Below are 9,110 nucleotides of genomic sequence, written 5' to 3' on the forward strand. Positions count from 1 at the left end.
ATGAGACACACCTTCCAAAGTAAACCCAAAGACTAAATAAAAACACTATTTTCACGGAACTTTGCATGAATTAGTCCAAAAACAGTTTATGCACTGGGGACCTCATCACTATAATAATAAGAAACAGGACCCTTTTCTGGGATGATCATTTCCCCTATCTAAGATCTTTGGGTACCCCTATGAGAAACAGCACAGCTAATAACTTGTTTTGTCTTTTAAACGCCAATACATAACATCATCTCGACTCCCTCACAACACTTTGTGAGGTAGGTCAGTAGAATAGGCAAATAACAAGTATCATCTTCATTCTGCAAATGAAGAAACTGAGGCACTGAAAGGTTATGATTTGCCCAAGGTATTCAATCAGTCAATCATGAAATTACAGTTACATTATCTCTGCTCCTGGCCTATTCTATTGCTCTTTGACCACATTTCACAATAAAAAGCTGTGTGTGTGTGTGTGTGTGTCCCCTCAAATGAGTTTTTATATTAAACTGAGAGCAAATCTATCCATTGATAATTATTTTATAGAGAATCTAATCTCAAAGATTATAGAAACTCAAAGATCAAAAAATAATTAGGCTTTTTTTGGATAATTAGGATGATACACTATTCCTTTCATTACCTGCATAGAACTGTGTCTTTTAAAAATTTACATGATGACACTCATTAGAGAGGAAAATAAAAATTTAAAATTTATAATCCAAGGAAAGGTTGCCTTCAAGAAACATATAATCATATTGTCAAAGTAACCATACAATTCATCTTCAACCTGGGCTATCTGAGAGTGAAAATGAGCACTGCTAATATTTACACACTGTACTGGGCAAGCTCAAGTATGGCCACCACTGTAGCATGAATCTAAGAGCTGCACATATTTCACAGATGCAAAAAAAACTCCCTACAAGCATATTGCACTCAACCATGTGCAGTGGTGATTTAAAATATAATACCTAATTTGGCTTAAATACAAAGGTTAATCACATTTTAAATGTCAGTACTAACAATAAATGGACTCAGTTTTTACCTTTGAATAACCAATTTTTTTTTTTTTTTTAACCAGGGGGCGGCGCCTGTGGCTCAAAGGAGTAGGGCACCTGCTTCCTATGCTGGAGGTGGCGGATTCAAACCCAGCCCCAGCCAAAAACAGGAAAAAAAAAAAAAAAGTATAACCAGGTACCTTAAAATATTAGAGAATATTGTGGAACTCTTTGGCTACTAAACAAAAAAACAAAACTATTTCCCATTAATGCTTAAGATTTATCCTTGAACGGCATGATTAACACTTAAGTCTTTCTAAAATGAAAATCTTTTACAAAGTAATACCAAATGCATAAGAAAGCCCAGTTACTACAAAGACTGTAACAATAATGTATCATCTGATTTTAATAAACATGCCAAAGACACTAACACCTATCATGAAGTATAATCTTAATGATACATGCAAAACCCCCACTAATTTGCAAACAGATTTGAAATGCACTTTTTACATTCAATTATGTCTGGTAAGTAAGCCTGTTTTAAGACATGGATTTTATGAATATAGTTATTATTTGAGGTTTGCATTCATTTGTATTTCTTTGGGAAACATAGGTTGGACTTTTTTTTATAAATAACAAAAATGTAAATCACAAAAATAAAACTGTATAGTATTATTCAGTATGACTTATGGCTTCCTTGAACCTTTAAAACAACTCCCCTGAAAAAAACCTAATTTGAAACAAACTGCACTACATATTCTCAATATATTCTTATCTTTATCATGGGTTAAATTCTTCCAATGTAACTTGTACTTCTAAGGCAGATGCTTAGGGAATGGTATGTAATAAATTATTTTTAGAAAAGGTAATATTCTATTCAATGAGCAATAAACTATTATTACTATGATGTAATTAATTTTCAGTGCTGTTTTTGTTATCCTGACATGTTTCACTGAAAGTAGAGAGGAACTTCTAGGTACATAGAATGTTCATAAAGGCTGAATTGATGTGTTGACATTGGTTAGTTTGTTCCACAATTTTTTTCAGGTATTAAACATCATCAAATATTCCGACATTAGACATTGAGAGATATCGTCCACCAGGCTGATACCTAAAAGGTGAACATAAAGGAATGATCTGAAGCATCAATCAGAAATAATAAAGGAGGAAAGAAAAACAAGAACACATTGAAAAGTAGCTACATAATTTGTATGCACTGTAAAATCTATTCAGTAGCTGAAAGCAGAAACTTGCCCTCCAAGGAAATTATCCAAAAGGACTTAATTTAGAGCCTACAATACATGCATGACATAGTAAGGGATATAGAAAGAAAAGGAAGAATTTAAGATGCACCTAGGAGATTAATCAATTTAATAACCGCTCCTGATTGTTGAACATAAATAGAGTATTTCAAGTTTTTTGCTATTTATAGTCAGTACTCTAGTAAACATCTATAGTATTCATGTATAGGATATTTTGCTTTTGTTTAATTATTTCCTGCTAGCACAGTGGCTAAAAGCGCACACTCCATAGTCAGAGTACTAGGCTGTTTTGAATGCCTGACTTGCCATTTATAAGTTGTGTGACTCCAGTCAATTTACTGAGCCTCTCTGGGTTGAAATCCAATTGGATTGCAACCATATAATAAGATGCTGTTGTTAAGTGCTTAAAATAATGTCTGGCATCCAAACATGGCTATGCACAATTACTAACTGTAATAAATTTTGTAAATGGGACAGTCAGAAACAGGTATATATTAATAAACATTAATTTCAATTCTTTCATATTTGTAATGCCATTACTATTGTCTGACAATTCTAATTTCAATTACTACTATTGGATGCTATAATTTATTTTAAATATAAAAGCATTATAAGGTACAAAAAGGTATCAAAAGTTACTTAATATACTTACTACAAGTAAACATGAACATTTTCTCTTACTTTATTAATCACTTGTTTACTTTTACCTTATTGCGATTTTCAATGTCCTGTTAGCCAGAACATACCTTCTTGATTCAGGTTCAAGAGGGTCATCAGTGAATGTTTCTGCATTAAAATCCAAAGGTTCTGCATCTTGGAGAAGTTCTATTCGGTCCCTTTCTGTCCTATTATTAGCCCTGGTATATTTGGACACTGCTGCAAAGGAAGAAAAAAAAATTCTACTTCCCTATTATCTTTTAATTGACAGGTCACAAGTCTATGGACTTACAGAAAGAAAAATCAAGATTGTAAGGAATCTGAATTTTGACTGTGGAAAAAAAAAACATAACTACATGTCTTTAAAAACTGGATTAAAATTAATAATAGTGTAATAAAAAATATGAAGGAAAAGTTTTCCAGCTTTGTAGCTAGTATAAGTTCAAAAGAAGATATCGTGCAATGACATAATTAGTATAATTCAGAACTAAGATTTAACTATGATATCATAATAGTGAAATTCTCCATTATCAAATGAAGTTTCAGTTGGTTTCACAGTGAATCTCATTTGCGGGCTAAGACTTTAAGGTATAATCAACTCAAGCTCTTCAGGAAAGGCTTTCTTCCCAGGAAGCAAGAGTCTGGGCAGCACTTGCTGCCCCTTGACAGAAGTAAAATACAAGCCTCACCATCACTTCGAAATTTTCTAATAGCTACATTTAAATGTGAAAAGAAACAGGTGAAAGTAATTTTATATACTATATTTATTTTGACCAAATATATCCAAAATACTATCATTTTTCAACATGGGGAACCAGCCATGTTACAATGCTCCACAGCTACATGTGGTTCAGTTATCATACTTACTGGTCAACACAGATCAGAAGACTAACTTTCCCTTCTCTATGTAGACAAGGATTTCTTCATAAACAACCTAAATCCTCATAGTGTTTTGAGCAGTCCAAATAGCTTTAAAACGACTTTATGACATAGTTCTTTTTCTTTTTTTTTGAGACAGAGTCTCCCTATGTTGCCCTTGATAGAGTGCAATGGTGTCACAGCTCACAGCAACCTCCAACTCTTGGGCTTAAGCGATTCTCTTGCCTCAGTCTCCCAAGTAGCTGGGAGGCGCCTGCCATAATGCTCAGCCATTTTTTTGTTGCAGTTGTTTAGCTGGCCCAGGACATGTTCAAACCCGCCACTCTTGGTGTATGTGGCTGTTGCCGTAACCACTGTGCTATAGGCGCCAAGCCTATGATATAGTTCTTTTGGAAAAGTTAAGACAAGCCAATTCTATCATATTTACATTTTTGTCATCTTGGACTCTGCCCTAAATGCAAGTCTTGATCTTTTCTCTTGGTCACTACAAAACCTTTAGTTGGTTGTGAGAGGCTGCTCAATTTTCCTGCTCCACTCTCAGTCTTAGGCAGGTTCCTCTGTACTGAAGCCTTAGCGGTGGGGTTCTCTCACCAAACTGACATCGCTCCCAAAGACAAACAACCTCTGTCTTCTAGTCAGTGAGAGGTCCTAGGCAAACCAGGTTTCTTGGCACCTCTCCAGAGACCTGATGTCATGTAAGTATATTTTTTATTATTAAAGATGAACATTTTCTTTACATTCAGATTTTCTAAAGCAGGGTCAATGATATTGGAAAGTTTCCTAAGCCACCCTGGGAAGTGATGGCTTCTACTCAATTATGAGCATACTATGGACAAGAAATGTATCTTTCTTATATCAATGTATACTTGAGAATATGCCTCACATACAGGGTGGCCATAAAGTTCGTGGGCAATTTGCACACGAACTTTATGGCCACCTTCTATATGGGTCAGTTGATAAATTATTGTAGAAACAACTCAATAACTTATATCTACAAATAAAAATGTAAAGAACAACATCAAGTAAATAATAGAAATAAATATTTGCCTAGAACATGTCTGGGGTAAGTGCTTAAATTATTTAGGTTAATATACTTTTTCATTTGATGTCCCAGTTTCTCCTTTCCCTGTCAGAATAGACGTGTGAATTTCCCCTTCCTTCTCTACATTGAAGAATGTGAGAAAAGAAGGTTAATGGAAATGCACATTTACAGTTATACAAAGGCATTTCTGGATGAGTATCCTAACTCTTAGTTGCTGTACAAGCAAGCATAAGAAGAAAATTTCTAAGCCAACTAGAAAATAAACTACTTACATCGGTTAGTATTAATATCTGAGAAGTTTAACTCTTTTGGATCAGTATGAACATTTCTGTTCCTAGTGGAATCTTCTCTATTGTGTCCATAGCGTTCTTTCCATTCCTAAGAAAAAAAATAAATGAATACACAACAAAAGAACAGAAAATAGTTCACCAATGTCAACAGGTTATATATGCAGAATAACACAATTTAATTATTTTTCATCAGAAATTTATTCGTAATCAGTACAATTATCGTAGTACCTTTAAAAGTCATGGGTCAATGTTTTTATCTTTACATGTAAAGTTACAGTCTACTACACTTTCAGTAAACTGTGGAAGTCAGAAATTCATGTAGAAGGGTGAGATCTACCTCTAGTAACTTCCACTCAGGTTCTACTTAGGCACTCTGATAAAAGAACAGATCTCTCCTTTTCATGACATATACTAAGACACACAAAGGCAGCTATCAAGTCTCCTGTTAGTCTTCACTTTGCTAGTATAGATACACCCAGTTGTTAAACTTCCATGGTAGTATTTTGACCAAGTTTTTCTCATTTTTTACTGAGGTTAATTTGCCTCAGCAAGTGTCGAACTGAAGAAAAACTGGAGAGAAATAAAATTAATGTCATATTATAAAAAAGCATAACAATTTTAAAGCAATCAAAACAACTGTAATGCCAAGACTACATGAATTCATTCATTTGACAAGTGTCCACTGAGCATCTACCTTATGCAAGAAGCCGCTTGACAATGGACACAAATGAAGAACTTTATTAGTAGTGACTTTTAAAACAGGTCTGACAGGATACCTTAGCATGGATATCTGAAAGTATTAAAATTCCTCTTTTAAAAAAATATATCTTGTGCCATTTCCCCATTGTTCTCTGTCTTGAGCAATTATTCCAAATTAGGATTCATAAGATATTTCACATTAATGTTTAGGTTATAGAAATTTAATCAATACTGTACTTACCCTTCTTCGATTTTCACCTTCTTCTTGCCTTTGCCTTTTTCTCTTCTCTAGAAACAGAAAAATGGTCTCAAATTTGGTATAACATAGTATAACCAGACAAAGAATAACTGAAGTAAAAATATCAGGCTAAGACTAATATTTCTTTTAAATTAATACAAAATCAAATGTAATAGGTAATTGTTAGAAAGGATCTAAGAGGTCATCTTGCCCAGTGGGTCCACTTTCTCTGTTTTTGTTAGAGATGGTCCTGAAGTCTTTGTAATTTTGGTGGACACAGAGTTCTCTCTCACAATGACCTGAAATTTCTCTGTAACTTCTATTCTCCTTTAGTCCTATATTCTAAATTAAGTTCATACTTCTTTTCTTTCTGTGTAAGAGTATTTTCCCTTGTTACTCTCTTCAGGTTATAAACACAATGGTTTTTTTTTGCTTTATGCTCTATAGACCCATAATTCTGGCGGTCCTTCTCTAAATACCTTCTAATTTATCAGTTTTATTCTTAAAAATCTTACATAGGACTAAACGTGATATGTCACATGAGGTATAATGTGAAAGAATATATTTAGTTTTGTGATTTGATTTTAGTAGAGTGCCATGTAGGCTATTAAAAACCATCACACTCTAAAAAAATACCCTTGGCTTGAATGAGTTCCCATGCAGTGTCAAGCTAATGGTTCTTTAAATTAATGGGGTTTTTTTTGTTTGTTTGTTTGTTTAGAGACAGAGTTTTAAGCTGTCGCCCTGGGTAGAATATTGTGGCATCACAGCTCACAGCAACCTCAAACTCTTGGGCTTAAGTGATACTCCTACCTCAGCCTCCCAAGTAGCTGGGACTACAGGCAGCTGCCACAGCACCTGGTTATTTTTGGTTGCAGTTGTCATTGTTGTTTAGCAGGCCCTGGCTGGACTTGAACCTGCCACCCTTGGGTGTATGTGGCCAGTGCCCTATTCACTGAGCTACAGGTGCCACTGAATTAATGAGTTTTATAGTTGTATAGAGCTTAGTAAATATGTTTCAGTGCAAACATGAAAATAATTTCAAGACCACTCAAGTGAGTTAGTTACAGACATATTAATAATTTGTGCCTCAGAATTTCTTGAAAACAGATAAAGTATTAATGTTTTCAAATTATTTTTGTTAAGAAGGTTATATGTAGATTTTTAGCTAAAATGGGCATTAACTTATCATTTCCTTTTTTTTTTTTTTGAGACAGGGTCTTGCTCTGTCTCCTAGGCTAAAGTGAAGGGGTATCATCATAGCTCACAGCAACCCCAAGCTCCTGGTATGAGTGATCCTCCTGTCTCAGCCTCCTAAGTAGATGAGACTATGGTATGTGCCACTGTGGTTGGCTAAGTTTTCTACTTTTTGTTAAGATGGGGTCTCACTCTTGCTTAGGCTAGTCTTGAGCTCCTGCCCTCAATGAATCCTCCCACCTCAGCCACCCAAAGTGTTAGGATTAAGGCATGAGCCTATATCTCATTGTATCTAGCCTTATAATTTCTTAAGATAGATTAAAAATTATTGTACAAATAATTTTGTACTTTGAGTTTTAGCACTTAGCATTTTCTCTTCATTTTTTTAAAAGACAAATCTTACCTCGTCTGATTAATTCTTTTCCTTCATCAACTAGGTCTGATGTCATATCATTATCTCCCATGAACTGCTGGAAACCAAGCAGATTCAAACAACGGGTTCCCAAACTAAGAAAAGTAGATTTTCAAGAAGACAAACATTATTCACACTGAAAATATTTATATAAATTGTTCTTTAGTGCTGTGAACTCAAAAGAAGCCTACACGATTATCATGTCAAATTACATATAGTTAACAACTGTTGTTCTTCAAGAAGTACTATTTATTTCTCTTTCTAAGAAGTTTATGCTCAGCACTTTACTGCCTTGGATATGCGCTACATCTAGATTTCCTGCAGAAGTTAAAGGAACTCAGGAAATTTTACCACAAAATATGACTCTTTAGTACAAAAAGCACTTTAAATGAAAGGCCTTAGAGATTAACAGACATTAGAAGAGGCTTTCCTCTATCTTCATAAAACCAGACCCACTGATAAAAGAACAATTGACTTCCTTTCCCTTCTCTGATATCTCAATATTTCGTAGGAAGGAAGATCAAGAATACAACCAGACCTGGCACAACCCATTTAAAAAATAATATGTGTCTCTGAGGTTAATTAAACTTCCAAATAGAATCATTTACCAGTCAATCTGTTTCCCCCATCCATTCTTTCTCCCAAGTATCTATACATCTTCCCTAGTAGCAATTTACTGCCCCTAAACAGAATTACCTACATTCCTCATCTCCACTCCTCCCTCTGGACTCCTCTGGATACTGGGTTAAGTACTCTGTGATTCTCCCTGTGCACAAGGTAAATGAGTCTCTTTCTCTTATTAAACTGCTTTATTCCAAGTTGATCTTTTAGCAACCCTTTGGGTTGAATTCAGGAGTTTGAGACCAGCCTAAGCAAGAGTGAGACCCTGTCACTACTAAAAATAGAAAAACTAGCCAAGTGTTGTGGTGGATGCCTATAGTCCAGCTACTAGAGAGGTTGAAGCAAGAAGATAACCTGAGCCCAAGAGATTGAGGTTGCTACCACAGGGTGAAAGAATGAGACTCTCAAAAAAAAAAAAAAAAAATTAAGGAGTACAATCTTTTCTTAATTAAAATGGCACCCAAAGTTTATCTTGATTAACTCTGGATACACTTTTAATGAATATTTTTAAGTTTATTTAAGAGTTTATAGTTGACAAAACAGTAATCTACCTCATATCACTTTGATACAAATAATAATCTGATAAGCAGCAAGAAATGTTAATATTGGCTTGGCGCCTGTGGCTCAAGTGGCTAAGGCGCCAGCCACATACAACTAAGGTGGGGGGTTCGAATCCAGCCTGGGCCCGCCAAACAACAATGATGGCTGCAAACAAAAAAATAGCCAGGTGTTGTGGCAGGCGCCTGTGGTCCCAGCTACTTGGGAGGCTGAGGCAGGAGACTCGCTTGAACCCAGGAGTGGTAGGTTGCTGTGAGCTATGATGCCATGGCACT

General features: G+C 35.1%; 1 protein-coding gene across 2 annotated transcripts in view; it reads right to left on the reverse strand.

Moving 5' to 3' along the window:
- Positions 1–1,134: 1,134 nt before the first annotated feature.
- Positions 1,135–9,110, reverse strand: part of LMBRD2 (LMBR1 domain containing 2) — a 42,152-nt gene continuing 34,176 nt past the window's right edge. Inside the window, exons 14-18 of one of the 2 annotated variants that reach the window (XM_023515021.1) lie at positions 7,648–7,751; positions 6,051–6,097; positions 5,093–5,198; positions 2,989–3,115; positions 1,135–2,091 (exon numbers count right to left, since the gene is read on the reverse strand). In XM_023515021.1, coding sequence (XP_023370789.1) covers positions 2,031–2,091; positions 2,989–3,115; positions 5,093–5,198; positions 6,051–6,097; positions 7,648–7,751 — 445 coding nt within the window. In that variant the 3' untranslated portion in view covers positions 1,135–2,030. Of the gene's footprint in view, positions 2,092–2,988; positions 3,119–5,092; positions 5,199–6,050; positions 6,098–7,647; positions 7,752–9,110 lie in introns of both variants that reach the window. The other variant, XM_003792938.3, reaches the window with a different exon arrangement.

This window comes from Otolemur garnettii, unplaced genomic scaffold, assembly GCF_000181295.1.
Source record: "Otolemur garnettii isolate 467f Iridium unplaced genomic scaffold, OtoGar3 scaffold00063, whole genome shotgun sequence".
Taxonomy (NCBI): domain Eukaryota; kingdom Metazoa; phylum Chordata; class Mammalia; order Primates; family Galagidae; genus Otolemur; species Otolemur garnettii.